The sequence below is a fragment of the Hippopotamus amphibius genome, chromosome 2, assembly GCF_030028045.1.
Source record: "Hippopotamus amphibius kiboko isolate mHipAmp2 chromosome 2, mHipAmp2.hap2, whole genome shotgun sequence".
NCBI lineage: Eukaryota > Metazoa > Chordata > Mammalia > Artiodactyla > Hippopotamidae > Hippopotamus > Hippopotamus amphibius.
The window spans coordinates 5,836,463-5,854,346 of NC_080187.1; the positions used below are offsets into that span (position 1 = coordinate 5,836,463).

Genomic DNA, 17,884 nt, shown 5'->3' on the forward strand with positions numbered 1-17,884 from the left:
TTTCTGTCCAGGTTCCACTCACTGCATCCCATCTGCCTGCACTGGCCCCGAGGGTCAGCTCCCCCGGGCCCCTGGGGGGTGGGATGGGGTGAGGGGAGGACATACCGGTTTCTCCCGGGCCCTTGGAGTGGGGTGTCTCGGGCACATCGGGAGCGTCTTTGTGTTCGGCGGCTCTCCTGGAGGTTCTCGTCTTGGTGGGCAGCTCTGGGGCCTGCAGCAGAGTACCTGCAACCCCTCGCGTGCCTTTCTTCCCCAATTCCTTTTCCACTTCTAAGAACCACCAAAAAAAATCAATAACAAAACCAGTAGTCGTCAGCAACGATGCCATTTTGGTATGTTTCTTTTTCTTTTTAAGACAACAGTAGTCATCTATACACAGTTACAGAAAAGAGATACACACCCTGTAGAAACAGTACTTGAGACGTTTTCAGAACCCTGGCTGCAAGAGACAGCAGAGGGCCACCCCGTGCCCACCTTTCTGGTCTCAGGTAAGTTGCTGGCCCATGTACTCTTGCAGGAAGTGGACTAAAGGACTAGGCTGGAATCCCACACGGCCATCCCTCCCATCCCAACCTCTCTCCCCACTGCAGGTACCCCAAGGACAGGCACTTTACCATCTGATATGCTGGATTCCTGGAACATTGTTTCAAAGGCTTGGTGGATTTCAGCGAAGGAGGGCCGGTCAGAGGGATTCCACTGCCAACCTGACGGATGAGACCCAAGTCAGACTACCCATGAGGCCTTGCTAACAAGCAATTCTCAAGGAAAAGTGTGGAAATTAAAGAAGCATTCCAATCCTGCTAAGCATCTTTTGCTATGACTGCTAACCATCTTTTGCTATGACAAGTTAAAGTGACGAATGCCATTGTGTCCTGTTACAGACATAAAGAATGTGAGAAGACTTCAGATATTGGCAGGAATATGGACTATAAAATCCCAGACACACACTGACATTTACAAATATATGTTTCCCACCCGTCTCCAACAAATGCAGAGAACTACTAAACCAAACAGTTTGCGTCCTATGTTACCCTTACCTCATAGGTATCAAAGTCCGAATCCCTCATCAGTAAAAATGGCTAATTAAAACAAGATTAAAATGAGGACTAAGGACTGACAAAGCCCCGTGCAGGTGAGGACGTAGAGTCCCTCTCACGTACTTCCGTTGAGAGTATAAATGCATATAACTTTTCTTTTTGGGAAAACAATTTGGTAAAATCTATCAAAATTTAAAAGGCACATAGCCCCCTGAACCAACTTCAACTTCTAGAAGTACTAGCACAACACACAGAGATATGTGTGTGAGGGTGCTGGTTCCTGTCTTGTTTGTAATGGCAAAAAACAACCAAGTGTTGATCAAAAGAGGACTGGATGAGTGAAAAAATCACGTAATAGATGCCAGGCAGCTACATAAAGATACAAGGTGGGAGGGGGAGGAAGGGAGATCTCTCAGTTATGGACATGAAAAGACATGCCTGTTTCACTGCTAAGTGCACAAAAAAAAAGTTGAGAGAATAAATTGTTATACATTTGATATATATATTTATATATATATATCTCTCCAAGAGGATAACAGTTACCCAGAATATTTACCTATGATACCAGAAATTTGTATTTATTAATAAAAAACTCAGGTTTGCTACCCACCAATCTCATTTTTGTATTAAAAACAAACAAACAAAAAGCCCTCACACATAAATACTATGTATAAGTAAAGGCATATAAAACATTGAAAAAAGTAAAAAACATGCAGCAAACTGTTACATGAGTTGCTTCTGAAGAACGTGAATGAAGAGAGGAAAAGGGATACTTCAGTGTTTTACTTCACATACACCCGCCTGCACTGGGCTTCTCACAGTGCCCACAGAGACTTTTAGAACTGGCAGGGGAAGGCTCACATGCTCGCATGAGTTCGTAGACCTTCTCTGGGCAGCCTTCCGGGCGCTCCATACGATAGTCTTTCTCTAGCAGCTCATACACCTGGGACAGGTCAATTCCTGGGTAAGGTGACATGCCGTAGGTAGCAATTTCCCAAAGCAATACTCCAAATGCTAAAAGAAAAAAGAAAGAGCAAGATCATTCAAGATGCATAAGATTTAACTACACCACATTTAAAATTGGTTACCCATGCAGCAGACATCAGAAGTTACACCCTCAGAAGCAGGCCAGGCACTGACATTTTACCAGGCTCTTAATTACCAACAGCCCCAGACAGAACAGGACAGAATGAGGCCTTCTCTCCCCCACTGACTAAAACACACTGAAGGAGAGGAGGGGCCTGGGTTGACCAGACCCTCCAGGGTCTGTTAGGTAGTGTGACCATCTTATTGGGAGATGCGGTGGAAGGAACCTAGGACTGGAATTGAGGAGGCTGGTTGTACTCATGGCTCTGTGACCAACTAGCCATGTGCCTAAGACAGGCCACCTCTCCTTTCTGGGTACGTGAGTTTATCTCTAAGACCCCTTCCAATTCCAAAAATTTCATTAAAATCTTATGGAATTGTTGAAATTCCAGGTTCCATTAAGGAACCAGAACTCCTTGGAGAAATGGGTGATTCAGGTCTGGGGCAGAGAATTAACCTGGACTAGTTTATCATTCCAGACAGCACAGATGCTATAGAAGACTACAGGCTTTTGTCAAAAGGACCAGGAATAATTGGAAGTCCCCACTGGCCAAAGATGAGACAATCTGAATATCAATAAAAAAAACTGCAGTGAATTAATCAACAATATACTCAAATATATTTAAATCCAAGAGCTTATAATAATATCACAAAAGAAAAACAACAAAAACCTAACTGGTCACCACTGGAGGGTATTAAGAAAGCGATTTGTTATTGTGGAAACTGGCAAATAGTGGCAAGAAAGCAAACATTCATCCTGTCCTTCCTGTGTGAACTGCACCTCTATGATAACCAAACAGCAGGGGAGAGGAAGTTTCTTCCTATAGAAATATTGAGCTAATAAATGCACAAGGAATGAAAGAATTCGAGAATTACCATTTGGCAACCCCTAATAAATCAGTGGACCTAGACAAAGAGAGAAAATCAAGAATTATGGACCTACTGATGAAAAGATACACCCCATCCCTTCCTATGACGTACTCTTATTAAAAGAAAAACAAGTCAAACCTGAATGTGATCAAGCTGTCTATATCCAACTACCCACTTTCAAGGAATAGTGAAGACTGAGGAACATGATAACCTCACCACAGGGGTACAGTGAGCAGAAACCAGAATGTGGGAGACTTTAAAGGACAAATGCTGGGATTTCTTTGACAAGTAACTAGCAAGGGATATAGACAAAGCAGGAATTTACAGATTAGCGGGGACCTAAGGGGCACTGTCAACTAATAGCACCGTGAGATTCGTATTTCCATCCCAATTCAGATTGTTTTTTTTTAAAAAAAGCATAACTTTATGATATAATTGGAAATTTGAACACTGACTAGATATTTGATAATATTCCAGAAATTAATCTCAACTTGTGGTTATACAAATAAAAAAGCCATCTTTAAGAGACTTATAGGAAAAATTCACAGACGAGCTATGTTGTCGTCTGGGATTTGCTTTGAGAAAACAAGGGTCAGGGGGTGGGCAGGTGTATAGGATGAAAGGGTCCCATGAGATGATGACAGCAAAGCTGGGTGATGGGTGCCTGGGACACATTAGGCAGCTCTGTCTTCTTTACTGTAGGCTTACAATTTGCATAATAAAAATGCTTAAAAAAAAAAAAGAATAAAATACTGTCACACGAGGCTTCAGAGGGTTATAATATTCTATTTGAATCCCAAACCAAACTATACAGCATTCGTTCCACAGAGGGAGACTCTGGGTGCCTGCAGGGTGGGCTGGCTGCCCCTGCAAACCTAGGCAGCAAACAAGGAGGGAGGACATAGAAATAGTAAGCAGAAAAAAAAGTTAATCTGAATTATTTTGGAAGAAAAAAGCTTTTACCTCGCTTTGGAGAGAAAACAGGGGAGAAAAGATTTTACAATGAAAACGAAACAAAAGAAATAAGGGAATTAAGTAATGAAACATGAAAGAGCAAGAAAGAGGAAGTGAAAAAGCAAGGAGAGAAAGAAAAACAGGGAAACAGCCCCACTCTGGACAGGCGGGGACAAAACTGGAGGAACAGCCCTTACCCCAGACGTCTGACTTGATGGAGAACTTGTTGTAGGCCAGGCTTTCAGGTGCCGTCCACTTGATTGGGAACTTGGCCCCAGCGTGGGCTGTGTAGGTGTCCCCTGTCATTAACCTGCTCAGGCCGAAATCAGCCACCTTCACCAAGTGGTTTTCCCCTACCAGGCAGTTTCGGGCAGCAAGATCTCTGGGAAAGGAAGAAGTTCACCCGTGAGTATTCCTGGCTTGCTTTCCAGCTTCACAAGTCCACCATCACTGTCTATGAAGGTGTGATACCGACAATGGGAAAATGGAGTCAGGGCTTCTGGGGAGCAGTGCCTGTCCCTCAGCACCCACCGAGCTCCCACCTGCAGAGGGTGATGCGGGGAGTGGGCTCCCTGACCCCATGACCTGGAGCACGTTAGTCACCCTCAGACCCACTTATCTCAGCCATAAAATAAAGATGGTAATAATGGCGGTTACTCCTTAGGGTGGTTGCAAGTGGTAGTGACTTAACAGGTAAAGCGCCTGGACTGATGCCTGGAGAGCAGTATCATCTAAGTGTCTATCCCAGGTACAGGGGACAAATGCACAGGCCAGGCCTCCATCTCGAGGCACTTAGAGTGGGTCTCTACTTGTCCTATTCAGACTTGATAGGACAAAAAAAAAAAAAAAAAAAAAAAGCCCACGAAATTCTTTACCCAAATTGTATTTCCTACTTTCCTATTTCTTCCTGATGCGTATCCCAATGTATCCTCTAAATTCTCTCCTGTATAATCAGCTTCCTCTCACCTCCTGATGCTCTCAGGGAGGCAGGAGTCTAATCTTTGGTTCATGGATGTTAACCATGAAATCGCAAGGCAAACTGGAATGAGGGATGAGAAGAGGCACCAGCTCAAGGCGACGACCGCGTAAGACAGCCTGGTCATCAGCCATCGGGGCAGGGAAACGCAGGAGAGTCGTGCCTGACAGGATTTTGGTAAAGCACTTTAGGTTTGCTTGAATGAAGAGAGAACGAACCTAGCTGTGCAAGCAAACCCGGAGTCAAGAAATCTCAATTTGCAGCCTCAGAGGGTTCACTTTCTTGAGTGACAGGAGCATCTGAAGCAGGCTCTCGTGGAGCAGAGAAAATCTGTCTTACAAGCAACCGCCAGCATTTCACACATGCTACTCTTACTCCTCACTACGAAGTCTCACGTACTGGTTTCATAGTTGAGTTAATTGGGTAGGAAAGGTCACTGCGGTGGCGTGGAGAACATCTTGTATAAAAGACTCTGGCAAAGCCCATCAGGCTCTGTCCTGCACAGGCCGTCACTCTGCTAGGAAGCCATTTCCACCAGCAAAGAATGCGACGACCAAGATAATTGTGGCACACTTGAAGGTCAAAACACTCCAGGCTTTAAAGCGGCAAAGGCACTTAATTTAGAACTACATATACACGATTCTGACAATCGTGGAAACATCCCTGAACCAGATGACAGCAAGTTAAGTGGAGAATGAAATGATAATGAAGTGAAGGGAGGGGAAAAACACGCAGCACAGAAACAAAACCCACGCACGGCTGTTGCTGAGAGCTTGTGTAAAAGCAATGCCAGCGACTCCGGGGAAGAGGTCATGACTGATGAACCGCAGCCCTGGAGGAGCGATGAGCGCTCTACTCCAGAGGGAGCCGTGATGATTAGAAGGGGCGCCTTTTACAAACTTCATTCAATATTCCTCTTAGTCCAAAATGGTTCCGAAGTGAATTATTCAGTACTTCTCAGCCTGGGGATTAACTGCGCCACTGGTCCAGGGGCTAGGCTGGGCTGACTTCAGTCCTGGACGCACGCCCGAAGCCAGCGATGGCAGGAACTTGGCGTTTGCCTTTGCTCCAAGGTCCGATGAGTTGCCAGCACTAAAGTTAGAGGCTGAGCCAGAAGACCTTGTAGGCTGGGGCTTTTTGTAGAAGGATGCTCAGGCCCCACGCTCGCCCTCTGCGTGGAGGGCGGCCTTGCCGGGCTCCTACCTGTGGATGAAGTTTTTCTTCTCCAGGTACTCCATGGCTGATGAGATCTGAGTGGCCATGTAGAGCAGCACCACGGCGTTCACCTCCTGCCGGTTACATTCTCTCAGGTAATCCAGCAGGTTCCCATAGGTCATGAACTCAGTGATTATATAGAATGGGGGCTCCCGGGTGCAGACCCCTGCCAACAAGACAAGGCTTCAGTGTGCCGCTCTGCTCCCAACCGAACACGTATCACAAAAGATAGCCCTGAAGAAGAGGGCTTCTGAAACAGATTCGGACTCTGCCCCTACACCCTGGGCCCAAGTTCTAACATGGTTCCGTGCACTTGTGGGTTGAGATTATGTTCCTGTGGGAGGGACGTAGGCCGCCTCTTTTCTTCCTCTCAAGCCAATGAACTTCAATTGGAAGAGGCTGCCACTGAGTTCATAAGCAAAGGCCGGGCCACATCAAACTAAATCACTGTTAGTTCCCCAGCCCCCCTCCCCGCCAAAGATATGTCTACATCCAGAATCACTTCAGTGAAGGAGCTCTTGAAATCCTCAGATCTCAGATGTCAATCTGAGATTTGCATCTGACCGCTTTTGGGTACCAATTTAAAGTAATAACATTCTCTCTCCCTTGCGGAGCGCCCGGATAGACACCCCCCCGCCCTCATCCCACACAGGCTTCCTTTTACCAAGGCCTAGGTGCTGGTGGGGAACAGATGTACAAATCAGAAAACTTAACGCAGCGAGCCAGCCGTCTCTTCTCTAACAGCACCTGTATCACGCAGAGGGTCTAATTAGAATAGAAGGTCCTCTCTTCAGAGTCTACACACTCACCAAGTAACTGTACTAAATTGGGGTGCTTGATCTCTTTCATTACTGCAGCCTCTTTCAGGAACTCTTCCACCTCCATAGTGTCCTCCTGCAGGAAAAAAACAAAGGATGACTTTATTTCAGCAAGGAAAGCGTTTAAGTGGGGAAGTACCACTCGAATGGTTAACACACACTGGAGCTTCAACGAACGGTCATGCTGGTCCACCAGTTCCAACTGCGACACTGCTCCAGACAGATTCCAAGGTGGCCAGATCATCACCCCAATGGCATAGGACTCTTCCACTTTGGTGCTGAGCATCTGAATCCTCACCCCAAGCACTGCACTGGGGTCGGCTGAATGTGCTGGTGACTTGCTCTGGTGGCTCTATGCAGACTCTATTTGTTTCCATCACCTTGTGAAGTTTACGGGGAGTAAGGGAGATGTGTACTGGCAATACCACAAACGTGGTACCACCTCCCTAAGAACAGCTGGTTTCCAAGGGCTCCCAAAATGCTTAACATAAAGAAAATTACTTGAGGAATCTGAAATGCGCTTGATTTAAGAGACCTTGATGACACAAAAAGACATACAGCAACCAAAGAACGACGCCTCAAGACATGGCAGAAAGAGAGGATGTTGGGCTTCTTAAGAATGCGGTCTCACGGGGCTCTTAATGAAGCAATCACCACTACCTGTCAGGTCAATCACTCAGGTTCTAAAATAATCCTCACTAGCAGCTCTCCTAACAACGATTCATAAGTACCATCAGTACACATCACCTTTCAGCAAGTTCACAGTATTTAAATGTTAAGAGGAGACAATGACATTAGTAAATGTGATAACATTTCTGCATTTCCTCACGTATCAGTATGGAGTGCTATGGTCGGCCCTGTTATCAGCAGCCTGGCTGTGGGCTTACGTGGGGTAAACCTCTTTCGGACTTAACGCACTGTCCTCTGCGCTGGCCATCAGAGCAAGAAGCAGGTGGGTGATACACGCTATAGTCTGCTGCTATAAAGGCCACCAAGGGAAGCAAGACCTCACCCTCCAAGCTTCAACATGGAGTCTGAGTCTGTCTGAAGAGCAAGACTGCATGGGAGACAGGGAGAGAGCTTCTTAGAAACTAGATTCCCCAAGAGGAAAGCTTTATCAACTGTACTTTAAATGTGGAGCTGTACTTACATTGTACCTGCCCCTTCGAGACACAAAGAGCTAAAGTGTCCTACTCACTGTGGCTGCCCGGTTCCTACCCTGGCACGTGGGGAAGACTTCCAGAGGATGAGTCACCCTTTACTGAGTGCTGTCCTGCTTTGGTCAGTCACGTTTACAGGCAAAGCATGACCAATGCGGTGTGTGTCAGCCCACTGTCACTTAGCTCAGGGCTCGATGGGACTGAAACTCAGACACAGTTTACTGCCCTTTAAAAATGGTGGGCTGCTCTTAACGTCAGTTAAACATCTTGGGTAGCCTCTGTGTCAAGCTGCACGGGTGGCAAAGAACACACCCCTGCCACCACCTCACTGGCTGTTTAACTCTTCGGAGTCCTCTCTGCTCCTGAACACGCTCCGCAGACCATGCCGTTTCTGGCATGGAGTGCTCTGATCTAGCAGCGTGACATGCTACCGTCGATGGCTGGAGACCAAGTGCCTGCCCGAACCAGGGGATTCAATGCTGCTCACGTAAGGACCAGGGCCTTTAGGAATCTTGCTCAGCCAACAACATGCTCCAACAGCAGCTCTCAAATGAAGATTTCTGGACTTAAAGCACCACATAACGAATCTCACACAGTGAAATCATTTCCAAAATAACACTGCTCTTACAGCTACTGACTCTTTTCTACAAGAACCACGTTCTAGGTCTTGAGCGGCAAGGACATGCAAAAGGAACACTATGCCTTTCACAGGAGTCCCTCTTCCTTCTCTCTTCATCCACTCACACGCACACACATGAACACACACATGTGATATGTGGACAGTATAAATAATTCCTTGGTTTTTTTTTTCTTTCACGACAATCAGTGTGAACGTGTCTCCCCCTGCTGGAATCAGACCTGGTTCAATTTAAACTACCAGCAGCATCGTACATTTGTAGCTGTGTAAGACTGGCAACATCTCTGATGCTATCCTGTTATACTCCTTTACTTTTATTTTAAAAATTTCCATCATGTTTTGGAAGAGGATTCTTCCATTTACATAGTAAAATAAAAGTAATTCTGAATGATTAGGGCAAAGGCAACACTCTGAGTAAAAGCTGTGAATCTCAGTCTTGTCTGTCAAGGAGGGAGATTGGTCAGCTGGCCTCTCTTTGTGAGGACCGACTGCCCTGGCCAGATGTGGACGAGCACTTCAGCGGGCACAGTGGTTGAGAGGATGCCTGTGAGTTATATCGACCACGCTCTGCTGCTGTGTAACCATGGTAAGTCACCCACATAACAGATCACAGATGATCTCTGAACATGTTTGCCCATCTACCAAATGGAGAGAACAGCAGTGCCTGCCTCTTGCACAGAGTGCCAGTGCAGCGCCCAGAACATGGTCAGCACCCACTCAGTGGGACTCGCTTTTATTATTGCTAAGACAGCTGAACTCTCTTCCTGAGAAGCAGACTAAACATACAGCTTGTATGGAAGACAGACTGGTTCTTTAATTAACACTGGTATTTTGGTCTTTCTCACAGATACATTCTCTCCAGACTCAGCAGCTCACAGGTATTTTCTAACCAGCTTCATCCTTTTCGCTCGTTGGCCTCATCCCCAAGAGCAGGAATTCTACAGCATAAAAGAGAACACTATTTTTAAACACGGCTCAGTGCCCCGTGGGTGCCGCACAGCTTTTAGAGCTCTCCATGCCTCCCTCTCAGCAGGGACCCCTGGCCACAGCGCTGGGCTTGTCTCTAAGATCAGTTTCCATATCTATTTCCATTCTTACCCAATGTTGAGGGAGCAAGGTTACCAGCACAGTGAAGTGCCAGCCTGAACCTATCAGCTCCACCAGGATCTGCACGCTGGAGAGACGGGGCAGGTTCCGAGGAAGGTGGATGGTTCACAAACCAGGTGGGGGACTTGAAGCTCAAGCGAAAAGTCCACAAGAAACAATCTCACAAAGGAACCCCCACAACTCTGGTCCCCTAGTACTACGGCCATATCTAGCTCCACGGCCAGAGGGAACCCACTGCAAGAACGAGTGCAACATGGCAGGAGCCTCTCTCTCCAGCGCCCAGCGCCCCCATGAAGTCAGAGCCACTGCATACGACTGGCCGGTGTCCATGCTGCCCTGGAGCCCTTCCTTCTCTGCTCATTCCGGGAGAGCTCTAAAGCAAAACCAATTTCCTGACAGGAAAAACTAACAAACATAAACCCACACCAGAACATACTCTGCCGGTGAGGGTAGGGAAAACAGGCCCTCCCTCCACCCCAGTGGTGGAGTACAAATTGATACGAGTGCTTTGATCCAGCAGTTCTATTCTGAGGAGCTGACCTCCCAGGACACTCTCCCATGTGTGCAAACAAGGAGAATCCCTGTGCACTGTTTGTAACAGCAAAGTAGTCGAAAGAAGACAAATGTCTACTGAAGGCTGGTAAAATATTAAAACATATCCATACAAAAACAAGACCACCTTATGTGTACTGTCGAGGAACAACTGCCAAGATACACAAAGTAAACAGTAGAAGGTACAGAGCAGTGTCTACAGCACACTGCCATATGGTTAAGAAAGATACACCCATGTGGACTATTTCTGGAAAGACATCAAAATCAAGGATAGAGGAAACTATGTGTATATATTACCTATTGGAAAAACAGGTAAAGAATTGAGTACAATGTTAAGTTTTAACTTTTTTCAGCTATTTTAACAGTAAATTTGTCAGCTAGCTTTGAGTCAATTTTAATAACACAATTATATTAACAGTAGACTTTTCCAAATTCTATTACTTATACAACTGTTAAACAGAAAGAAAACTGACTTACAAACTTTTACTATAATACAGCTCATCTGAAACTTGAGGCTTTTTGTACTTGACAGGTGGTTCTCTTAGGCACATCCTGTTTTTAGCAAAGAGAGTAAATGGGTGCTGTTAAGCCTGCGACCTGATGGAGAGTGTCAAAATTCAAACCAGCAGGTCCCCACCAGGGGGCCTTTGCTGTAATTCCAGTTTCCCATCCACAGGGGTCAACCTAGTGCCCTCTTTTTCTCTCTTCCGGTCTTCCTCTCGCCCTGAAGGGGCAGGGCCCAGTGCTGCCAGCGGATCTATATGGAGCGGTGGCTGGAAGCAGGGCCCTGCTCCCCCTGCTGGTTGAGGAGGATCTGGTTCTGTCCGCTGAGGGGCCAGAACTATCAAACACACAAGAAAAGGAGGCGAGAGGAGACTGAGACTCCAAACGCCTGTGCCAGTTGGGGTGCAGCACAAAGGGGGACTTAACGAGAACCAGCTGAACAAACAAAAGCTTGGGCTCGAACTGCAGGGATTTCCCAAGGAGTCTTCAAGAGAAAGGCAGAACGTAGCTACAGCCTGTGAGGGAAGTTGGGGGGGAGTGGGGGGAGGTGATTTCTTTTAAGATGCGTATCTGTGGTACATGTGTATTTTTCATAGCATATGAGGAATCAGAACCTAAGTAACAATTTAAAAAAAAAAAAACCTGGGCTTTGGAGCAGGATGCCGAGGTTCAAATCCTGGCTCTGTCACTGCCAGCCACGTCACTCATGCCAGGCCAGTTACTTAACCTCTCTCTGCTTCAGTTTTCTCAACCTCAAATGGTGGTAACATCAGCAGCCTTCTCTTAAGGCGGCTGGAAGGATTAAATGAGGTGTTCTATGTAAAGCATAAGGCTCTCAGACTCTGCCAGGCACTTGGTAAGAATCAGTTCATGTTTAGCCATCACTGCTATTTAGAACCCACTCAGACTCTCAGCGTCTGTAGTGGAGATGAACGCCCCAAATGTTGATACTAACCTTATTTGCTAAGTGGGAAACATACTGTACAGGTGTTTTTTGCGTAGGGTGGGGTGGAAGGAGGGATAATTTATTTAGCAGTTGCTCGGTGCCTTATTTTGGGTTAATATACCTGTAGAAAATGACATATTCCTTTTTCCCTAAGTAGCTACCACTTGGAGTGACTATTCACAGAAATCTATGCAACTATACCCTGTAATTTTTTTTTTTTACAAACAGTGGGATCATAAGTTAATAAGGCTCTTAGGGAAAATCATTAAAAGTATAATAAAAAGCTTACTAACACATCATTAGAGAAGTATATTCTAGAAGGCACCCACTTCCAGATAATTCTGATGTACTAGTATAAAAAAACCCACCGCCAAGCTCCAGGGGGTCCCTCCTCTAGAATCTTCAGTTGTTCAGAAAATAACGGCACAGCATCAGCTGCTGGGCTACGGTTTCCGCAGGTGCAACTCAATCTCTTTTTAAAGTTTTCAAACAAGCCTTGCCTGGTTTGTAATCTAGTGTATTTTGTGCTTTTACTCTCTTGTTTTGGCAAATCCTGGCAAATGTGTGGGTGGCGCCTGGGCCTTTAATAGTTCTGCAAGCTGGTCAAGGCACCGTTTCCCTGGGCCTGGTCTTTGGCCGTGTGCTGGACACTGGAGCACACACCTCCCCCTGCCCTGGCCCGGCCTCTGGGAGGTGGGGCAATAGTTGTTCAGTTAATTCGAGGGCTTGCCAACAAAGGCGTCCCCGAGAAGAGCGAATCCAACCACCTCACTCCTGTGTATCAAGCCCTTCAAGGCACCCCACAGCATCCCAGCTCCTCAGCTGGGTTCAAGGCCTCTGTGACTTGGAGAGCCCTCTCTGCCCTCTGCCTCCCTCTCCTGGCCCCATTCTCTTGGCCAACTCCTGCTCCTCCCCTCCGGGCCAGCTCATGACTCCTGTCCTGCTTTCTCCTTGCCGAGCGGAGCTCACCCGTCCCTCCTTGCACCCCCGTGTGGTGCCAAGGCTCTGAGCCTGTGTCTCTAGCGCAGCCCATGTCACCCTGCACTGCAATTACTGTCATACCTGCCCACTTCTCCTACTAACTAGACTATCTACTACCAACTAGACAATTCTAACTACTTAGACTAGCCTGAGGTGAAGAACTCTCTCCATTTCATTTTCACAATCCCAGTGTTAAGCTCAAGGTCTAGCAAATAAAAGTGAGAAATTTGATAAATGCTTATTAAGTTTAAAGGCCTCAAAATACCCATGCCACTACCACTCCCCACTCCCCTCAAGTGTCAGCCCTGCCCCAAGGACCAAGCTAAGGGGACACAGTCAATACAAAAGCCAGGAAGCCACCCTTGGTTCCTGGGACTAAAGAATGCAATCTTTTCTCTAAAGTCATTTCATATCAACCAGAAATCACAATTTCCATTTTACTGTGCCTCTGAGTGAGGCCATTAAGGAAGTGACTGAGTCCCAAAAAGGTGGGCGCTCTGGCTGTGTGCCCTGACCGACCTTCAATAAGCACGCACACACTCGGGTTTGTTTTTCCTAGTGGTAGGTGTTTCAGTTCCGCTTCTTAACAGCTGCAAAACGGGGATCCCTCTCTCAAATTCTGTGCACAGGTCAACGTAATTGGAGTTCATTTAAAACAAGTGAAAACCACACGGGTCAACACTAGGGGACACTCTTGCCATAGCTAAAAACATGGGTCACATTTTGAAGGAGGCGGAGGCCTGCAAATTAAAACTTCCTTCCCTTGGCATCCTAACAACCACCTGGAAACTACAAACACGAGGCGTTGGTTGAGAGTGAAAGTCATAATTAGTGATACAGAATAGACAGTGTCTGAGTTAGTAAGAAGCTCCCATGTTTCCTTACTGCCTTCCTGGTGTATTTCCAGAAGTCTGGACACATGATATAGAGAATTGGATTCTGCTAGAAAAACCCAACGCGTTTGTCTCTCAAATCTACCAGCAAAAATCCACAGAAGAGTCAAACACATTTTGGTTACGTCTCCTACGGAACTCGCAGATCCGCGCCCCCACCTTCTCTTAACTCAATAGGAAGTGATCCAAACACCACACAAACAGAGCGGAAACCCACAGCTTTAAAACAACCTTGTCACAGAGTGAGAAAACTCCTCCAAATAACTAATCTTTTTACACCAAAAAACCACAGCACTTCTCAGCTCTCTGCGTACGTGGAAACACACTGAGACTAAGAGAATGGGTCAACCGTACACAGAAAGCAGCCGGCCCCGAGCTGTGTGCACAGGCGGCGGCACTGCGCCCAGCAGGCAACAGGCCACCTCCAGCAACGAGGCGCTCACTGGCCGGCCGGCTGGGTGGTCCCGGGCTTACCTTCAAGGTCTTCACAGCCACCGTCAGGCTGTACTTCTTCCACACGCCTTCGTACACCTCCCCGTACTGGCCTCCTCCCAGCTTGTGCTTCATGGTGATGTCCGTGCGCTCCATCTCCCACTTGTCGTAGTTGGGGGACACGCCGTAGACGGTGGGCTTGTTGCGCTTGGGGGCCGGGTAGTGGAGAGTGGTGATGAGCCCGTCGGCCACCGTTGAGTGGTGGTGAACCAGCTCGGCCAAAGTGCTGAAGCGGCTCTCTGAGGAGACGTAGAGCTGAGGAGACAGGGACAGCCTTCAGCCACAGAGCGACGCCAACTTGACCAGCTCAGGAGGCCAGCTCTGCTGAGCCTCATCGTACAGCACGGCAGAACCTCAGATGAACGCCTCTCCACACACGTCCACGTGTTCAGAAAATCACTCGTGTTTCTCCGCAAAATCCTCCACCTGCCTGATCTGCACATGCCTGGTTCTCTGTAACCATTCTGAGCCCCATGTCAATGTCCACGAAGTAGTCCCAATGCAGAGTCATCACTGGCACTAGTTAGTCTTCATATCACCTGTCTTACTTCTCTGCAGTGTACTTACTCCCTGTTTATCTGTCTGATTACTGTCTACCTCCAGCTTCATGAGAACAGAGCCCTAGGCTGCTAAGCTGTCTGCTTTTATCCTGTAACCCCAATGTCCAGAACAAGAAATGAGCACATAAGAGGCACTCAATAAATGTTGTTGATTAAATTAATGAAGAGTAGAACTTGCTAAGTATTTGCTGATTGAAAAAGAAAATAATTTTTAATAATTAGATGCTTATTACCTAAAACCTCTAATTATATAACTATCTAGAACAGTGATCAGAGGTGAAAATCACTAAATAAAACATACATCTCCTCCTCATTCCTACTCCCTATATGTGGGCTGAGTAAGAAGCATCAGAGGCCAAGACCTGCAAACCCCAGCAGGATGCCCACGTGGGATGGCCCTGCCAGTGCTCTCCCGGAACAGAGGCCGCACAGCCTCGTCCAGCGCAGGGCAGTCAGGAGAAGGGATACGAGACACGAGGGCACGTGAGTCTCTAACTGAAGGCTACAGCGGGTGAGAGCCCGTGCAGGGAGCCCCTCCCTGTGGCATTCTCGACTGGATGCTGCGAAGAGGGGGAGGCAAAGGCACAGGCTGGCGAGAGCAACAGCGTGGATGGTGACAGCTATCTTTCTCCTCCTTTTTTTTTTGTTTGGTTCAGTGATGTTGTGAGGGGATATTTCCTCACCAAATCCAATTCACATTAAAATTCACATAGAACACCTGGACTCCAGGCACATAACTGAATTTGTTGGCTTACTAAGGGCAGCCAACGATCGCTGAAGGTGGAAAGGATACTTAAAATCACGACTAGGTGTTCATAAGACTTTACCAAACTGCAAAAGATGTGGGAAGGAGACATACAGATTTGGGACAGTGGTGATGATGTCTGAGGCAAGAGGCACAAAAAAGAACAGCATCAGTCAGTTGTAGCTGTGATATCTTACTACTTAAAAAAAGAAACAGGAAGAAAAAGCCTGAAACACACTCGGCAGGGCCAAGGCCTCGGCTGCTGGTGATGATAGGTGGGCTCCATTGCTTTCTGCATGTTTGTAATGTTAGATAATAAAAATAATTTAAAAGAAGGAAATAACAACAAGTATACAATTTGAACCATCTATAACTCTCAAGAGGGTAAACAGGAGTCCTTAACAGGAGATTTTTCTTTCTTTCTTTTTCTGCTTGGGGAGATGACATAAATAAATTTTTAAAATCAGGCAAGCCAACAGCAAACTTTGGCTTAGAGGTTTATACTTTACAATCTTTTTGCAGCAATCCTACTAAAACAAAAATCTGAGCAACCCAAGAATTGTCCTGAAAGATTCTGCAGCCCTGGGGAACTTGTACCTCTGGAATATGGTGCCTCTGAATGGCAGGACCTTTCAGGGGGAGGATGCAGCCCACCAGGAGGTCCCACTTCTATACCTGAGAGCATCGAGGAGAAACCTCTAAGTGAACTGCTCTAGCAAGAGGCCGTGAGTCACACTCAGGCCCCTGAACGTGCGCAGCGGGTGGGGCAGAGGTGGGCACCGCTGAACCTGCCCTCAGCTTAATGCCCGCACACTGACGACATGGCATTCTTGTCAGTGTTCGTCACCAATGCACATGCAGGTCACAAAGATGATGGAGTGGGGGACGCGGGGAGATCCTAATCCTCGCCCCTCTCTGGAAAAGCCTGTCAGTTGTCCAACTGCTTCACTACAGGCTGCAAGTGCTCCAAACCCTCTTCTCTCCGGCTACTCAGCTGGTGGGCACTTTTCCTACCAAGGAGGGATGAGAGGAGAGAAAAGCCATTCCGGGAAGGCACCCCCTGGAAGTGGAGCACCCCTCCCACCTTGGAAATCGCTGGCACAGTACAGGCAAAGGAGCCTGTTTCGCGCGCTGGGCTCCTGGGGCAGGTCGCCTGGGAGCGAGGCTCGTTACCCATTTCTCCCTGTCAGCTTGAAAGGAGCACCCCCCCACCCGAAGATCAAGTTCACTCAGTCGCACAGAATGCTAATGGCTCCCCGAAGCCCTGGTTTATGCAGAATTTGTTCTTGGTCTCAGCTGATTCCCTCTCAGGCTCCTTTGTTAGAGATTTCAGAGTTATGGAAGGTTTCACTGAATGGGCAAACTTTATCCTTTTCAATAATTAAATTTACAGACCTCAAGACTTAGTTCATTTTTCAACATAAAATTTACATACCGACACTTATTAAATATTAAAACGACTCTCCCTCAAATGCACGGCACAGCCATCTTCCAACAGTCAAGTCTGGCGGCCTCCTGACTAGTGCTCGTTTGTGAGCAGCATTTTGCTGGAGAACTGGGTAGTCTTCAACAGGGGTCCACGGCATGTTCACAGAAGAAAGTGAAGGCAGTGTTATGAATGGCAGGTCACTATGCTGTGCACCCAGTTAACGTAAATACTCTGGGTGCTTGGCCAGGGCTGCGCCTCTTCCTAATCACGCAGGGACCCGAGAGATAGGGCTTGTCGAAGAAACTCACCAGAAACAGCTTTCCTCCTGACAGCCAGACTCACAGGCTTATCGGACTTGTGTAAGCTTTGGCTGCCTCAGACCCTGGAGTCCCACCTTGGACGTATTATTTACAGGCTGCAAGGCCAGGAAGTGACCTCCCATCAATCCCCAAGCTACTCATATACCAGCAGGAAGGCAGTACTTAATAATTAAGCAGTACTTAATAATCACGCTCCCAGTCTCCTCGACAAGGGAAGGATAGCTACGGTTTAGCAGGCTTCTCACCAGGATGCCTGCACCTGCTGAGTGTCCTGCCACCTCTGCTAAAGCTGATGCCCAAATTCTACTCCTGTCAACCCGAACCTGTCACTTTAGGAGACCATGAAAATAAATGACAATGGGGCATCTCTTTGAAAAAAGGGAAGGAAAGGAAAGACTCTATGAAGGGCTATAAGGAATGTGGGGCTTGGCAGCGGCACCCCACCCAAGTAAATAAGATATAGACACACAGAAGCAGAACAAGTGACGAGTGACTGGGGGCGGGCAATGGGGGAGGAAAATGTCTTTAATTCCACTACGTCGGCAGAGGATTCCAAACTTTAAGAAAGCATCAAGAATGAAAACCAAATCCCAAGGTGTCTG

General features: G+C 47.1%; 1 protein-coding gene across 2 annotated transcripts in view; it reads right to left on the reverse strand.

Annotated features, from left to right (window-relative positions):
* The window catches only part of ABL1 (ABL proto-oncogene 1, non-receptor tyrosine kinase), a 124,896-nt gene that overhangs the window by 5,726 nt on the left and 101,286 nt on the right, over nucleotides 1–17,884 (reverse strand). For both annotated transcript variants that reach the window (XM_057720952.1, XM_057720953.1), the window contains exons 4-10: nucleotides 14,211–14,483; nucleotides 6,948–7,032; nucleotides 6,127–6,304; nucleotides 4,145–4,329; nucleotides 1,899–2,051; nucleotides 615–704; nucleotides 106–270 (exon numbers count right to left, since the gene is read on the reverse strand). In XM_057720952.1, coding sequence (XP_057576935.1) covers nucleotides 106–270; nucleotides 615–704; nucleotides 1,899–2,051; nucleotides 4,145–4,329; nucleotides 6,127–6,304; nucleotides 6,948–7,032; nucleotides 14,211–14,483 — 1,129 coding nt within the window. The remainder of the gene's footprint in view (nucleotides 1–105; nucleotides 271–614; nucleotides 705–1,898; nucleotides 2,052–4,144; nucleotides 4,330–6,126; nucleotides 6,305–6,947; nucleotides 7,033–14,210; nucleotides 14,484–17,884) is intronic.